This window comes from Thermobia domestica, chromosome 9 (assembly GCF_964235325.1).
Source record: "Thermobia domestica chromosome 9, izTheDome1.hap1.1, whole genome shotgun sequence".
NCBI classification, from domain to species: Eukaryota; Metazoa; Arthropoda; class Insecta; order Zygentoma; family Lepismatidae; genus Thermobia; species Thermobia domestica.
In genome coordinates, this window is record NC_137462.1 from 203,590,681 (window position 1) to 203,609,595 (window position 18,915).

The 18,915-nt window shown below is 35.9% G+C and overlaps 1 protein-coding gene across 9 annotated transcripts in view; it reads right to left on the bottom strand.

Annotated features, from left to right (window-relative positions):
- pcx (pecanex) overlaps positions 1-18,915 on the bottom strand; it is a 155,982-nt gene that overhangs the window by 5,103 nt on the left and 131,964 nt on the right. For 8 of the 9 annotated variants that reach the window (XM_081725742.1, XM_081725747.1, XM_081725749.1 and 5 more), the window contains 3 exons: positions 15,213-15,322; positions 10,508-10,866; positions 1,520-1,660 (listed from right to left, as the gene is read on the bottom strand). In XM_081725742.1, coding sequence (XP_081581868.1) covers positions 1,520-1,660; positions 10,508-10,866; positions 15,213-15,322 — 610 coding nt within the window. Of the gene's footprint in view, positions 1-1,519; positions 1,661-10,507; positions 10,867-15,212; positions 15,323-18,915 lie in introns of those variants that run through there. The other variant, XR_014126824.1, reaches the window with a different exon arrangement.

Here is an 18,915-nt window from a genome sequence, read left to right on the forward strand (position 1 = left end):
CCCATATATATATATATATATATATATATATATATATATATATATTAATATATTTTTATTAATATAATATATTTCTTTGGTGGATTAATCACAGTAATTTGTAACTAAAAGCAGGGGTTCCCTTTTAGTAAGAGTTCAAAAAACTGATCCCCCACCAGGGGTTGAAGAGTTGATTATAGGTCAATTCAATCCACATTTTTCTGGAGAATCTGAATCTGCAATAAAACCTAGGGGTTCCCATTTAAGATTTTAAAGTTGCCCACAGCTCTACCGCCAAGGAGTGGATAGGGTGAATATCACTCATTGGATGACCACCGTCAAATCTTCGAGACAAACAAATTTCATTCACTTTTTCTTTTTATCCGGTATGTAGCTTTTCGAGATCTGCTCGTGGGTGGATGAAAATGGCCCATCCTGTATTATATATATATATATATATATGAATTATTGTATCTAGTAATTCTATATCTTACGTCATCTAAAATAAAATTAAACATCCTTCAAAATGATGTTTGTTTTAATTTAATGTTCATTTTCAGCATCATGGAAATGTAAGACGAACTACTATTTAAAAGTGGAATCCGAATCACAACTCAGGTTTGTATCCGAGGCCAGGTACCCATACCGAGACTGAACCCTGAATCACCCATCCAGAACCTTGTGTGTCACGAAGGACTTTCACAATCATGTGCAATATAGTCTTATTATTATATTTTTAGTTTTCATTTAGGTGTTACGCTCAAGCGCTGTTATTGCACCAGTTGTAACTTTTCCTGAGCTGCTTTTTTTTTTTTTTTTTTTTTTTGTATCCTTATAAATACGCCTAATTCTACCACTATATACGAAGTATACACTTATTTACACGAACTTCTTTTAAATTTAGAATAACTGATATTCCCCCCTCGGAGAATATTTATGATTGAACTTGAAACACTCTTCGTAACTATTGATATTCAAGATAGATAAAACAGCAGGTGACTTTTTTTTTTTTTAACTTAAGCTAGGTTGCCAGCAATATTTCTCTACGTAAAAATTGTCTTGAAAGGAACATGCCACAATTTTTTCATCTTGCAAGGACTCAAACCATGTGCAACTTGCTAAGTTGTCTTGCTTGCTACCTGCTATCGCCCTCCCACTGACAAAGAAAAAAACAATTTCGTCGCTTTCGTAACGACGGATTCTTTTGGAGGAGCGGGAGCGTGCCAAAATACACGTTTCTAATGAGAAGGTTCACTATTTGTCCACTAGAGTGCAGTGCTGCATGGCTGGTGGTAACTTTCTTGCTTTCAGAAAGTTGTACTGTGTAAACAGTAAACAGAAAGGTGGGGTTGCAAGATTTTTTTAATGACAGCCACAAGATTCTTGCAGCATGGGAACCTAGCTTTACGCTAAGCATTCTTTGGTCTAATATGCGTTTGCTGAGTTTCTGTGTTTTCTGTTCTTACGCAACACAGAGGTTATGAAGGAGGAAATCTATTCCTAATGTGGAACGTTAGCAAATTTAATGACACGAACTTACTTGACCCTCCATTCCTTTTTCTGGCACCCAATCCCTCCAATGAGATCTTCCACCCCTAGCTTTCATTTTCTCATCAGGCCACACAACATCTATCCGTCTACCAAGATTTAAGGCATCATATACTTGATTTGGATCCAGTATCTGCAAAGAAACAAAATTACATTACGATTTTATTCTTTATTTATTTAACGAGTTTTAGGTACCATGGTTTTGCCTTGTAGGCTCAAGGGACAACGATAAATTAATGTATTCTACTCTTTCAATTAAAAGTAAAGATCAAATGGACATCACTATATAGAGTACTGTAGGCATGATTTTCCAACTTTATTTTTATTTGTTTGAAAAAATGTTGTCATTCGGGACACAAGTATGTCCCAAATAAATTTAAAAAAAAACATGTAACAACCTGGCTAGGATTTGCAGCCTGAGTAGAACATCATAGTCCTACACTAAAAATGATACAGGCCATGCTGATAACACGTTATAAACATGGAAATGCATTCATTCCCAAATATACAAATAAACTGCAATGGAATTTTAAGATTTCAATGTCAGTTATGCTTATAAGGGACATTTCTTTCTGGTTTGTGAATCGTCATCGCTGAACTTTCTTTTGAAACTCTGACACATTTTTTCTTTTTTAAAATCGACTTCCACAACTAGTCATGATGTGTTCCAAATCATTACACGGAACACGAGAACACGGAACACACGTAAACATGAATTAACATTGTAGTCTACAACTAGGTGTCATCAGTGTAGTCTAACCAGTTTACTATAGGCTCAATCCATGCTAAGTGATCGAGAAAAAAGGAAAATTGCCGCTCGACCTTTTCAAAAAATTCTGATTTGTTCAAAAATGTTGAGTCGATATAAGAGTACTTCAAAACAACAACTAATTATTTTTTACAACATCGCATGGCGACGCGGCGGCTGTTGCTATTTTGAGTTTTCTCGATTTCAGGCGTTTACGTGGTTTTCAATATCTTAGCATGTATTTGTCCTATCAAATTGAAAATTGCTGGACATCTCCAACTTGTACAGAGCTAAAACTTTGATCTCTTAATATTTTTGCCTAAAACCATTTGGAAGGGATGAAATTAGGGCCTACAGTAGCAACATTTTTGGACATTGGAGACATGTTTAGGAAGAGGAAGCAACTGACGTAGAGGTCTGATTTTGTGTGTGCATGTAGTCCGGGGTTGTAAATTAATTAAAAATTTGCAGACCTACAGCTGCTCCCAAAAGCCTGGGAAAACGTCGTAAAGTTGGGGAATTATGCCAATTTGACATGTTTCACTGTGCAATATCTCCAATGGGCCTGGATAAAAAATCTGAAATTTTGGGAATAATTACTCCTTTAGTATACCATAACACACAGCAAAGCGCGTTTTGTGTTTTTGAGCAAAAGGGTGTCAAAGTATTAAGGAATGATTACATACTCTAGGAGGTGTTTTTGTTCACAAATTCAACTAGAAATTCGTTGTTGTAAAGTAACAATAAAGTAAGATGAATGGTTAGCCCAGTCAAGGTTCTCAAGCTCATTTCTTTCCTCTAGTTGTGACTCACTGTCTAATCACACCCACATCAACACTGGTGAAGAATGCCGCTATCAGCAGAAGGCAAGAAAAGTCAAATCATACTCTTGACAAAAAGTCAGTAAATACTCATTACTCTTGCTGCTTACTATATCAATTATATTCAATCATGTTTATTCTTGTTTCAACTGCCACTGTTTACACTGGGACTGTTTACAGCGAGTGAGTGTTCACTGATTGGAAATGTAGATCAAACGAAAGAACAGCAGTCTCCTGCATGAGTTGACAGTAAAACAAGAATAAACATGATTGAATATCATTGATATAGTATGCAGCAAGAGTAATGAGTATTTACTGACTTTTTGTCAAGAGTACGATTTGACTTTTCTCGGCTTCTGCTGATAGCGGCATTCTTCACCAGTGTTGATGTGGGTGTGATTAGACAGTGAGTCACAACTAGAGGAAAGAAACGAGCTTGAGCACCTTGACTGCACTAACCATTCATCTTACTTTATTTTACTTCACAACAACGAATTTCTAGTTGAATTTGTGAACAAAACACCTCCTAGAGTATGACATCATTCCTTAATACTTTGACCCCTTTCTGCTCAAAAACACAAAACGCGCTTTGTTGTATGTTATGGTATACTAAAGGAGTAACTATTCCCAAAATTTCAGATTTTTTATCCAGGCCCATTGGAGATATTGGACAGTGAAATATGCCAAATTGGTATAATTCCCCAATTTTACAATATTTTTTCAGGCCTTTGGAAGCAGCTACTGATCTGCAAATTTTTGAGTATAAACTTATGACCCCGGACCACATGCACACATAAATTCAGACCTCTACGTCAGTTGCTTCGTCTTCCTAAACATGTCTTCAATGTCCAAAAATGTTGTTTCTGTAGGCCCTGACTTCACCCTTTTCAAGTGGTTTTAGGCAAAAATATTAAGAGGACAAAGTTTTAGCTCTGCACAAGTTGGAGACGCCCAGCAATTTCCATTCCGGTAGGACTAACTCAGGTGGAGATATTGAATAGTCCATAAATGCCTCAAATCGAGAAAACGCAAAATGGCGGCAGCCGCTGCGTAGCTACGAGATGTTTTAAAAATCCAATGATCGTGGTTTTGAAGCACCCTGATACAGGATAAACATTCATTAAAAAATTAAATTTTGTGGAGATGGTCGAGCGGCACATGCTTGATCACTTAGAATGGATTGACTCTGTAGTGTGCAAATTATTCGTTTTTTAAATATATATATATATATATATATATATATATATATATATATATATATATATATATATTATATTTTAAATATAATTATATGTATTTTATTTTAAATATAAATATAAATATATATATTTGGTCTAGGAATTAATTCGTGCGGTTGGTACGCACACATTGAAGCTGTAGTACAAACACAAAATACATAAATACCTTAAGAAAAATATTGTCCATCGCTAGCCACCACTTTCGCCTATCTGTCAGGCAATGTACGGATTCCGTGGCGAAAGAAGTCCTCATCCTTGGAAGCGATCCAGTCAGAGACCCATGTTTCGATATCTTCTGAAGAAGTAAACCGCTGTCCAATCAAATCGTTGTTCATGCAATCGAACAAGTAGTAGTCCGAAGGAGCAACGTCTGGTGAATACGGCGGGTGGGGTAAAACTTCCCATCCGACATTTTCTAAATAGGTTTTGACCGGTTTTGCGACATGTGGGCGAGCGTTATCATGTTGAACAATAAGTTTATCATGTCTGTTCTCCCATTCTGGTCGTGTTCTGGCCAGAGCTTGCTTCAAACGCATTAATTGTCGTCGATAACGTTCTCCATTCATAGTTTCACCCGGTTGCAGCAGCTCATAGTACACCACACCTTTCATATCCCACCATATGCACAGCATAACCTTTGCACAGTGAATATCTCGTTTTGGTTGTGATGGACCTGGTTCACCTGGTTTCACCCAGGCCTTTTTTCGTTTAGGGTTCTCGTAATGGATCCACTTCTCATCACCCGTAATAATTCGATGCAGAAACCCCTTTCTGCTCTGTCGTTGAAGCAGCAATTCGCAAATGGTTTTTCGTCTTTCAACGTCTCTGTCTTTCAATTCATGTGGAACCCAATGTGACATCTTTTGAATCATTCCCATGGCTTTCAAGCGTTTGGAGACTGTTGTTTGATCAACGCCTAATGCTGCTGCAAGTTGTTCCTGCGTTTGACACGAATCCTGCTCGAGCAATGCTGTCAATTCTTCGTCTTGAAATTTTTTTGGCTGTCCAGCTCGCTCTTGGTCTGCCAAGCCGAAATCACCACTTCTAAACCGTGCAAACCACTTCTGACACGTTCGCTCAGCTAGAGCATGGTCACCATACACTTCCACCAAAATACGATGACTTTCAGTCGCACTTTTCTGCATGTTAAAGTAATGCAGCAGGACACCCCGCAAAAACACTTTATCAGGCACAAATTGCGCCATGTTCACTTAACTACAAACTGGTGTTGTTGACGCTTTAATCCACTGCCCTATACTACGAACGATACGCGATGACAGGGGTTTGCAACACATGTGTGGATACACGGAACTGTGGGACGCTCCGTTCGTTGCGCCATCTCTTGTCCACCCGCACGAATTAATTCCTAGACCAAATATATATATATATATATTACTGTGATTATCAGTTATTGTCTGCACTCGGCTTAAACTGGTGTTATCTGTCTTCAGGTAGAGATGTCATTATTTGACTTGACAATGCATTTGTCCAGATGGTTTGATTGGTTTTGACAGGAGAGAGCCACTTCAGTTATAGTTGTGACCTTTTGTATGTGACAAGTGGATGTGAGTTTTTGCATTCTGTCAGATATGCCTTGCTTTTGCAATTAAAACTCTATATCACTCCAAAGAAGAGTGCAAAAATAATTGCTCTCAACAAGCACACCTCTCTGTACTTCTATAAAAGTGAAAGATATCACGTCTGCAGTTGGTAATAGGCAAGTTAAAGTAAGTCAATAATTCTTGCGACATTCAAAGCATTTGGATAATCGTTTTTAAAAAAAGGAAAGTTAAGCGGAAGAAAACAACTCTAGGAATCGATAAAACTCTAATCAGAAGTAGTAAAATTAATCCAACAGAAATAAGCAAATAGCTTCAAAGAGATTTATTCGCTAGTAATTACAATGTTGGTGATTCAACTGAATGCCAAGGCTTCTGCAGGAAAAAAGGATATTTCACTGCTGTCGTGACGAAAAAAAAAAAAAACTTTAGCATTGGCCAAAGATATAAATCATGTACTTATGATGACTGTAAGAAGGTGATTTTCTGTGATGCATCTCATTTTATTTGTGCCGGGATACATAGCAAACGTCGTTAGAAGAAGCAAGTGTGAACTCTTTAAGACCTGAACATATTCAATAAACTTAAAAATATTACATTAGATTGTTTCATTCTTGCAAACTTTTGGCGGGATATTTCAGTATGACTTGGCCCCATGTTAAAATTCTAAACTGGTAACGAAATTCAAGCTGGAAAATAAAATTAATGTGCTTAACTGGCTTAGAAATTCATAAGACTTAAATCCAATTGAGAACTTGAGGAATATTTGAAGAGACATTTAAATAAAATGGGATGTACAACCAAATTAAGCATGACAATGAATGATGTACAAATATCGTCCCACGATGAAGCCAAAAATATGTGCACTACATGAGTGGAGCCAATGCCAAAACGAATTCAAAAGAATTTCTGGTAAAGGACATATTTCACATCGATAGTGTATATTAATGCACAGCATGATATAAAGGCATTAGGGATTTTTTTTTTAAATTTTTTATTTTTACTTTATCCCAATTAATTTTCACAGTATAGTAACAATTAGTCATTAGTTGGAAGTAACAAGTCAATTTAAACGATAGTACAATATTTCTCAAATGATGCATAGTTATTTTTTTATTTTATTTATTTATTTTTAAACGAGATAATAAACAGCCAATAACCGCAATTTAGGACAAACTTTTTCATTATATTTCGGACTCATTATATAATCACTTAACTGTTTCTTTCTGTTACACAGAAAAAAAAATTACAACGTAATGGAACAAATGGGTACTACTTATTAACAATCACCAATTGCTTGTTGGATGCAGGATACTGGTTATGGTAAGCAACAAAGTCATTTTATGACAATAACAAGTTGGAAAGGGATATTCTTTGGACTATAATGCAACACGTACGTTTGTTTATAATTATAAATTACCCATAAAACAATTACATACATTTAATCCTCTTCCACCAGACGATGTACCTGGCATTAAAATACAAGTAATCTGTTGCTATCTCTGATAACCCTTACTATTCATATATCCAACACTTATGGTAAAAACATATACAGAAAAAGAAATCGTGTTACGTTAAAATTAAATTTTCTGATAGTTCAACATTTACACAACATTCCTTCATACCGCAAAACTTTTGCACTTCTAAAGTGTTTTTCACAGTCCTTTGCGCCTTTCAAAAATAAACCGCGTAACTTGATGTTGTATCACTTCGCGCACGACTATTTGCTGATTGGTGAAGAGGAAATTGTTTGGTCTATTTCCCGCACTATTTCTGCTGCAGCACGTGCATGAATTTCTGCTACTGCGGTGCGCATTACTCGTCTCACTCTCACACCATTGCCGTGATATAAGGCAAAATACCCAATACTATATAATCCCCCCTTCTTTAAGAGCAACTGAACATTGTTATTTTTCCCCAAACTGTAATTATAGATAAAATTACAATGAGTTATGTCAAATTATCAACTGAACGATAAAGAGATGGCGCTGGTATGTAATAGCAAGCATATTTATCACTATGGGAGATTATTTCTTTTTCATCAATTACCTAAATCATTATGCATATCCATGAAAAACAGATGGTACTTTTCCCCCTTAAGGTCAATTTATTGATGCGCTTTCTTACATTGTATAGCATGCGAATGTACAAATACTAACTTCAGTACTACAAAGTAAGTAAATAAATATTCTATGAGAACATCAAAATTAGCTATTATAGGTCTTAATTTTCTTCAAGTGAATTGAACAACGTTGATATCGTTTGATAAAGTATTTGCTTTTCTTCTGCACTTACGGGTTTGCCTTGTTTATGTTTAACAGAATAACTCGGAGCAGCAGGTAACCTGCTGGCTTCCTAGGGCGACATCTTTAAATTGTGGCGCGCACTTCGTGTGTTTTGTCATTTGTTGTAACAGTTTTCTTTTACAAATTCGATTTTGGTTCAAGATTTCGATCCCATATAGATACATACTTTGAGTCGAAACCTAAATGTTCTTACTGTGCCTTAACAATACCTTAATTACCATAATACATTGCATTTGCTGTGTACTATTTGCTCATGAAAGAATAAACTGTTAGAATAGTCTCATTTTCAATGTTGCTAACTCATAGTTATTTTCCAGTTTTTCACAAAGAATGGTTGTCAAACAGTTGTGTCATTTCATGAAAATGGGCTAAGAAAATGAAAAAGAGAAATCAAGTGAACTCGCTGTTCTTATTGAAGATAATAAGTTCCTTATAGTATTTCAGATCTTTGTTTGACCTTTCATTAGAGATGAGGAAATAGCCATTAAAAAAAAAAAAAAAAAAAAAAAAAAAAAAAAAAAAAGAGAAGGAGTGCGGGGGAATAGAGAGAAGTTAAAGAAGATAAAACCTGTTTTAGTGATTCATTACAAAGTAATATAAGGCTAATTTTTTATTTATAATTTGTATATCGCGCTTTTAAAATGCGATCAGAATAAATGACCATTTAAAAGATGCAAAAAACGAATATTCGGTGCCAGAAATGAAATAATGTACACAGGAATCTTCAACATTTAAGAATTTTTATAATATTGGATAGGAATGTTCATAACTTTTGAGTCTTATTTTTTTCTGGCTGCAGTGAAATTAAGAGGAGGTACTATGTGTATGTTAAATAATGTGTCTTTATTCCTATGTAGAATCTAAAATGTTTCTTGGAATTTGTTGAATAAGATGTCGATAGAGTCTTCATAATCTCATGACTGATATTAGTTTATGGCGTAACTTTTCTGTTAGATGTTAAATGAAAGGATAAGTCAGAAGAATTCAAAATATATTTTATAGGTATTTTATTACATATAACAAGGGAAATAAAATAATAAATTCTCTATTCAATAAATAAGTAAACTCAGTAGTTTTCAAGTTCTTGCAGAATGAACAATTGCTTGTTCCAAACACTCGCTCGCCTATAATGGAAACGTACAAGGAGCTCAATTTTGAAATGAAATGAAATGAAATTTTTCGAGTTTTACGTCCCACGATTATGCAGGCTAGGCTAAAGGAGACGGTGATGATGAAAACATAATGAAATGTTGGAATGAAGAAAGTGGGAGGAAACTGAAGGACCCAGAGGAAACCCACGCACACGGTGTTTGTCTACCACAAGGTTCACTTGGCGCGAACTGGGATCGAACCAGGAACCCCATGTGCCAGAGGTGAACGCTATACCACTGAGCCACCGCGGCCCCCCCAAGAGCTCAATTTTGAATAGAAGTCGTGAGTACAACTGCACATGTTTCTAGATCTGATAATTAACTCCTTTGTGGCTATATGATCCGCGTACTCGTCCTCGGGTGGGAGACCCGCGTTTGATTTCAGGATGAAATTCATGTAGTTCGATCACTCGTTCGGCTGTAGGTCCAAATCTTATAGAACCTTGTTGTTGAAGGGGATGATAAACTTTAATCCATCCATCCAACCATAGATCTGCTAGTAGGAACACTAAGTCATCATGTAATTGTGGCTCTGAATCCTAATATTTTAGGTAGATTCTCAGCTAGAGGAAACGTTAGGAGTGGGGATAGTAAGTTTTAGTTGTAATTTACACTGGTAGAAGAAATTCAACTTTCTCCTCTTCTTCCTCCTGAAGCGTGTCTGCGTTTACATAGTAGTTCAAAGATTCAGAAGAGCAGTGCTACGCCACTGCAAACGAGAGAAAATGGTTCCTGATTCTCTTATCACAAGCCCATGCCATTTTATTTTTAATCTCATTGTTTTTTCCCCCTTCAGTTTGTTTATTCATTTCTTAGCACAAATTTGCATATAACATTTTTTGTTTAATTAATTGGCAACATTTCTGCACTGCAGTCTGCATTGTTTACAAGGGGTGCAAAGCTTTGTGAAAATCAGATTAGTTTCTAACACAGGCATTGTTTATATATTCTCTAGTTTCTACCATGCAAATCAGCAAGAAATTTACTTCTACTTGTTGCTTTTAATCTCGATGATGCTGAGGTGTTTCACATAAAAAAAAAAGTTGTGGTGTTTCACATAAAAAAATGAACACAAGAAAACAAACATTGGATATAAATTACATACAACCAAGTACTCACATATTACTTTTTCAACTTTACATAATACTTGTACATACCCTCACTCGCTGATACACTGGCTCCTTTTCTGAGTCTCTCTCGATGTCTTTATCTCGCTCGCGGTCATTTTCTCTTTCTCTTTCCCTTTCTCTTTCTTCCTTCCGCTCTCTTGTTCCATTCGAGAACGGACTTTCCTTAGCAACTGGTCCTTCTGTTAATAATCCTGCCAAACTTGCTAGAGTAGAGCTGGACGGTTTTCCGATGGACCCACTGACTGTGGACACCAAACTTCCTCGGTTTGCTCCTAAAGAGCCTCGGCCCAGGCTTCCTCTTCCCATGCTGCCTCCTCCCCCTATTTGAGTACTTTCCATTGACTGACTGCCAGAAGTATTATGTCCACTGGACGGATGGTTGTAACCTACAATAACAATTATATCCTAACATGATTCGGAATTTGACTGACATTAACAGTAAGATAACGTAAGTTTTCTACACTCCAATTTCTGGTCATGAACAAGATCAAACTGCTTTCATTTTTAGTATATTCCTCACATTTTTGTTCACTCTCATGTTTGCTGACAAATATAAATCATAGAACACAAAATAAAGCAGTATATAACTAATAGTTTGAGCTGTTAATAATATTACACACAAACATAATCGGTGTAGCATAAATACAGCATACTTATTTAACAATTTATTGAAAGCTATTTTACTTTTTCAGTACTTTCGTTGCACATTTCATATGACACTTCTGGTCAATATATATACATTACATAATCAATATATCGAAAGATACATATTATGTCACCACGTGGTACATCGCCAATTTAATTGATTCTATTGAAATGTTGGTTTTGAATTGATTTGAAGCTACTTTGGACTGCTGCAAAATAAACAGCTTGTACAGACAGTATTTTTAGGTGCGTACCAGACAGCTTTGTGCTAAGGAGTTCATTGGCCAATTTGTTCACCCAATTTTACATCTCTGTTTCATTCAAGCATATATTTTTTTTCACGGATTATATCATACAATATTACCTATGCTTTTATTACTCTTAGGACTATTTCATTTGCTTAAAGTAAGCGCAAAGAAGGCATGTTTCATCGTCATCCATTAAATTATTACTAATAATTTCATGCTGAAACTCGTTGCAAGATTCGACGAGGTTAATTACAATATATTAGTGTGCTATAGCTTCTTAAAGAATAAATGAAGAAAAAAAAAAAGGAATGTCAGAAAACTACATTTTCGAGAAAACGGCGTTTTAATATTGAAAACCGCGTAAAAAGAATAGGGTTATTAAATCTTTAGCCTTTTTTACATGGACATTTCTATATCTAGGCATGCATGGCATATACACTCAAATAGTACCAAGAGTCACCAACAGATAGGACAAAGTACCCGAAAAAGCACATACATGGACATTCCTTGTTTTTCCCCCTTATCCTTCAAATAATAATTACGTGATCTAATTTCAAGACAGTTTCACACACATATCGGAAGAAAAATACGAGGATTCAAAGCCATAAGCAATTAAAAGTTCTACATATATTTGAAAAGATAGACCACATATCAGAAGGATCTCCAGCTGTCATTTAACTTACACTTCGAAATTTATTGTGCAGTAACGCCACAGTTCGCAAATATGGATATTTAGATAGAACTTGTGATAATTTCTACATATTGAACACTTGAGATAAGTTATATAGTTTTTAAACTAGAGTAGTTGAAACTTTTACTTTTTGAACTTTCAGCACTTTACAGCTCTGAAAGCTCTTTTTCTACCTATATTTATTAAATTCTTTCTCTTTTACTTGTTTAAGAAATCATCTCCTGAAGTTCGGTAATGTTCGCTCTTCCGCACCCTGCACCTTTCAAAACTGGTTTTAGCTTATATGCTATTACACAGCCACTTGCGTTATAGCTTAAGAATATCGACCATTCATCGCAATAGATACAAGTCCATGAATATCAAGTTTTATGTTCAAGTTATGACTTACATGCATTTACGTTCACCTGAATTCTGTCATCTTTGATATAGATAGGAGAAAATATCCATTATTTTACTAGAGTTACGACAGAGGATTACGAAGAACCCATTCGCAAGATTCAGCATTTTCAGTGAATTACAAGATTGATATTTTGTAGTAAAGAAGGTTATTTGATTTATATCCGACCGATTTTCAAAGTATTTATGCTTTGAAAAGCCCTACCGCTACCACCAATTTGTGGACTATCGCGCAACATCGCTACTTTCACTGCAGGCATAGAAACTTCCATGGTGTATTAACGCAAAAGGCTGTTATAACCCCTACTAAAGTGCTCACACACCTCGGAATTGAGATTAACTTTCTAACTAATACGATGTCAGCGCTTCCCAAATATCTCAAGATCATCAAGTCGTGTCCGTTTGAGCTTTTACCTCGCTCTCACCATGTGCGCCAAGTGTTAGCGGGGTACGTCGCCTCGGTCACCCCAGTTTCCTCATTGACTTTTCCGGTGACTCTCACTATTTTATCCCAACAACAACCGGCATTTGTAAAGGCTGCAGTAGCATCAGCTGAACCGAGAAATGCCTCCATTTGGCGGCAGGACTCCTCGCTTTCCATTCCTCCCTTTAAGTTTTCAGTAGGAAGTGAGAATTATGTTGCAGACGTCCTTTTAACAGTTCAAATGCACAGAAACCAACTGGATGAGTATCAGGGATTTTGACAGGGAAGTTCTGAAAGGGAATACCAACGATTTTCATTTCCTGTTTCATATCATTATAAAACCAAAGGTGGACTCTGTCCATATCTGTCTGACCTGATTTTGGTTCTGTACAAGCACAAACAAACAAACAAACATACATATTATATATATATATACCCGACAGGTTGGAGATTGTTTGAAGTAGGAAGCAATTTTCACGCTTTGTTCACCTTACGTATATCCTCTAACTGTGATCATATCCGGTGAAAATCACGATTCTCTGCGATGTGTCACGGTATGAAATTGCCCGAATGAATCCATTATCAGGGCTCATGTGGTCTGGTCTCTTCTAAATAGTTGAAAAGGGACCAAAAGCACAGGGAAAAGTGACCAAAAAGTAACCAAAATCTCACCAAAAACTAACTTTAAACCTTGATGCCAAACTTGGGCATAAATTGAATTTTACATTTTTTTTTTTCCATCCGAAATAGGGCCGGCTGGATCATAGCTGAAATACGTAATGTTTAACATGTTAAGATTAAAAATTATTTTACTTAAGTTTGTCAGCTAATAAAAAATTGGATTACTTATGTTTAGAGGTTCCTTATTAATTACATACTTTACATGGTTCTGTATTTCAACTTTGATCTGGATGGGGTAAAGCCAAATTTCTATATTTTCATTATGTCTAATAATACAAAATTAAAGTAATGTAATTAATATAGATTACCATTCCTGGGAATAAAATTTTGTACAATTGGTTTATTACAAATTTTGTCTTGGTACCACACGATTAGTAAACATAGGTATAGCTTCTACCAACATTCCGTATACAATAAAGAGTAAACTGTAAACAGGTAATATAGGAACATATGTCATTCTCCTTTAACAATACGATCAAAACAAATAATGTGGATTTTGTTTGCCTTTTCCATTTATTTTTATAATATTTTTCTCCGAAAACTGTCAATGCAAAACATAAATCACACAAAAAATTGACTTAAACCCCCCCCCCTCCAAAGTAACTTTTAGTGACCAACTTGAAAAAAAAAAGAAAAAAAAAGTGATGTCTTTTCTACAGTTTGCAGAAGTCTGTCTTACGTTCATACAACGATAATGTATATTTTGTATGTACTTCTAAGTATTGTTTCTATTTACAGGCAAAAGTGCTATTTAAAAGAACACAAGCGGTTAAGAAGAAGAAGAAGGAAATATATAAAAAATAATTTAAAATATTTTGTATTATATCGATATATTTCTTGTTTTCGTTGCTATGACAACTTGTTTATCTTGTTGTTAAGGTAACTAGAAAAAGATAGAACGAAGAACCATACGGTTAGAATTAAATGTATATTATTTTAATGTGACAAATACGGTATATATTGAAGAATATATATATCCAAAAGTGCATAACTGTGTTGTGTGATTCATTAGTAATCTCGTGTACCTTATAAATATTCCATATATTTGGAACCGGAAGAATTAACGTTACATTCAGGAAGGTGGAACCTAATGAGGTGGTGAAGCAGTGGACCTTGTGGCTTACAGTGAATTTCGCCAGATTTAATCCCTGGTCCATTGCACGTAAATGTGGAGGATTTTTCTGCCCTGTCAATTGACAAATTTCACGAAGCACCTCAGACAACACTTTCGCTGGTAACCTCGAATTAGCCCTTTTGTTTTCGAATGCTCTTGCATGGGTTCCATTTGTATTTGCATGGCCACGACATCTTTAGCTGTGGTCACTCCGATGGATAAACATTTTCAGATACTATTCGGTTGTACAAAAAGTGTGAATGGAAAAGAGCCATGATACACTTTATTAATAACAGTTCACTTTTGGTAGCATTTCACTAGCACCTGCAAGCTGACACAGCACGATATCGACGCCGGTTTCGTGGCTCTGACTCAGTACACAAGCGAAAGCAGTGTTGCATAATCGATAGCATACAAATCGAACAACTTTTTGCAGCATCCACAATAAAACGACCTATTGAGCTTCGAATGCACCAGATTTCTTCAATGTTCTGTTTACAGTTAGCAGCACTACTTAGCAGCAACATACACACCTGAATGTATGTTGCAAGTTGTCATTGCGTATACTCCTTCATGACCAAACCCATCGTCCTGAGGAACAGAACCACCACTAGAGCATCCTTCTCCACATCTTGTTCGGGCTCTGTGAAGAAAGAAAGAAATACATTCAGTTTATTTTATCATTTGTTCTTGTCAGAAACTGAAATGGGTTTCATGATTTTCAATACATAGAATTTTAACTCAGCTTTGTAGTATATCTTCAATTAATGGGATTATCGATGATAAGACGCAAAAATCAATGTAACTATGATTGCTTTGGTGAATGATAAGAGCTCATACTTAATGAAACTTCTGGTTAATGTATCTGTTACTTTGTTTTAAAACAGCGATTGCCACCCTCGGGTACGCGCCACATTGTTCAGAAATACGTGGAAAATTAAACGGCAAAAAGGATACCATAATCTATGTTTACTGTACAAACAATGTAGCATTATTAGAATTAGACCAAAAGTTTTAATAGTGAATGACAAATTTAAGTCTCATTGCCCACATATAGTTCCACATACCAACGTCAAAATATTTACAATATTTATTCAGAACTTTTTCTTATGGTGGAAAGGGAAGGAAGAAGACGATGTTATTGAATACTGTGCACTGTTAGACGGATCCAAGTGTACATAAAAAGCAATTGCTTCACCGTTCCTTGTTTGGAGGGAAATAAAGGCTTCACTACTATTCACCATCAACAACTGAAGTAGCGTTGCCAGGCCGAAAAGTGAAAAATCAGCAGATCTACAGTAACAATCTCTGTAAAAATCGTATTTTTATTAAATTATCCGGATAAATACTGTAATGATTATTTACATTTATTTCAGCTTTCTGATACTTCTTTAATATACGAGGTCTGCGAAACAACAAAACTATTTTATTTTGTAGAATTCGGAATCTCAAATCTGAATAACATACGCAATAATGAGTGTTTCTATCAATCCGATAGTTTAGCACTTTCTGGTCCTCTGTCGAGTGGGACGCAATGTTCATTTAAGTCCTATGACAAACCATATTCGACAGGCCTTTTGCAGTTCATTTTGTCCAATGTTGAATGTTAATTGCTTGATTTCTTTTGCTACCTCATCTAATGGATCATTTTCATGTTTTAATAGGTGGTGTTAATGTAATAGATCGTTAATTGAAAACTAATCGTAATATATTAAATGCTGTAATTTGGCCAATTCATTGCGATCTGTTCAGACAAACTCGGGAAATATAAAATGACAGCAAAGGGTTAAATCCATTAGGCTGTTTGTTATACACAATAATACAAACAAGTGAGTTTCATTTAACAGCTGTGAAACTACGTTCCATGTTGGAAACTAGTGTGCGAATTCAATACTGAAAGATCTGTAACTTCGGGGTTGCAAAAGAGGGATAGTGAAAGATCATACCTGTTAAGTAGTAATTTCTATCACTTCCGGTCTAACAGAGAAAGATAATATAGACCAAGGCCAAGAGGGTGATAACTTCTTCCCCTAGGGAACTTTTGCCACTATATTACAAATGTTTCTTAGGGTTCTTAGAATCAAAAAAATAGTTGCTGGTCAACATGTAAGTGTAACACCTAGGTCCTGGGATCCTTAACCCTTTAACACCCGTGTATAGTTACAGACATCGACAGGATCTTTTAAATGACCGTAGATCAGATCGTTAGTGCAACACTTGAAAAAGTTATACCTCGATCAATTTGTAAGAGTGTACGCTTTTCGTTTACGTAATGAACGAGACATTTCTGCGTACAAACGAAACATAATTGAGGAATATTTAAGAAAATTTCCCTAGAAAGTTCCTTCTCGCGATTCTTTTAGTTATTACGTGGCAACACTGCAAACTAGGTAAATAATATGTTCGTCTTGATCCATCAAACAGCAGCAGAGGAAGTATATATGTTATAGTCTTCACGGGGTTCATAATAATTTATTTTCATGGAAGTACGAGTATGACTTTGTGTCAATGTTCCGTTTTATTATTTTATAGAAAACAAGTGATACAAATTATTCTAGTTGATTTTCTCATTCGATAGAGTATGACAGATTCCCAGTGCCGAGATATCTCTCAGGAAGGTTTTATGGTTTGTTGGTCTAGGGTATAATAGAAAATATTTCAAAGCAATAATTTTACTATTGTGCGGTTACATTATGTTCTTTGGAAAATACTTGTTCTGGTATTCTACAATGAATACAACTTCCAACTATATCTGCTGGTATGTCAAGTTATCAAACAACAGTTCTCGAAAATTATTTCGTAAAGCATGTATTCTTATTACATGTGCACACAAATAATCACACTTAATATATTGTGTAATATATAGTTTTTAATTGCCGTAATATTAAATAATTTGATATATTCTTTGTGATTTTGTCTGTCTGTAAGTTGATAATGGTAGCACATTCGCCCTGAAATCTACGTGTTGTCAGTTATTCTGAAGAAGAATGGCAAACAAAAAGAAGCCAGTCAGACAAACGACAAATGCAACAAGAAAAGGGATTGCTGTTGTGAAAAGTCGAAAATTCTGTGTAATACACTACGTATAAAACGAAATTGACATGAAATGAAATTTTGAGTTTTACGTCCCACGGTTATGCCGGTTAGGCTAAAGGAGACGGTGATAATGAGTAATGAATGAAATGGTGGAATGAAGAAAGTGGGAGGAAACGGGAGAACCCCGAGAAAACCCACGCACACGGTGTTTGTCCACCACAAAGTTCACTTGGCGGGAGCCGAAATTGACATGAGGACGAGAAATTTCATCGAAAAAAGCTTCCATAAAAACTTTCAGGTCAAAGAACTGCGCCAAGAGAGTGAGTGACACTGCGAAACTGCACTGCTTTACATCAATTTGCATCAAAGTTCCTTCAGAATACGACACAAACAAACATGGTCTACCACTGGGACTACCCAAGTTTCACAAAATTACCAGGATTGCTAAGTCAGTCTGCTCAAGCATGTGTGGAGGAAAATTTTACACTCTTAGTGGATAATTTACCTTATTTGGAACGTACTGCTATACGACAGTGTGTAACAGACATCATGTTTAACGAGGAGCAGTGCGTATTTTGCCAGAAATAGAGCTAAAAGGGGATCACGACAAAAGGAAAAGGATGTTTCATGGGAAGCTCTAGTGACATGTGTCACTAGAACAGCTGAATGTGCCATTAAAGGAACACCTGTTCGATAGGAAGATGAATCACAGATTCAAGAAGTGGATTTCATAGCAGCCGAAATGAGGTACCACAACTTACACCAGATCGTCGAGCTGAAATTGTTCATGGAAGAAACATACCTAAAGATAAATTCTCTTGGAATGTAGCATTCCCGACGTGGGCGGCCACGAAGGAACTCTCACCTGTTGGTAATGATGAAGAATAGCTCGCAGAGAAAGAAAATCTGTTCAAATAACCGAAACACTTACTGGCATTCCTGCACTGAGTGCGCCTTCAATGAATTCATCTTTAGGTATGTTTCTTCCATGAATAATTTCAGCTCGACGATCTGGTGTAAGTTGTGGTACTTCATTCCGGCTGCTATGAGATCAACTTCTTGAATCTGTGATTCATCTTCCTATTGAACAGGTGTTCCTTTAATGGCACATTCAGCTGTTCTAGTGACACATATCACAAGAGTTTCATATGAAACATCTTTCCCTTTTGTCGTGATCCCCATTTTAGCTCTATTTCCGGC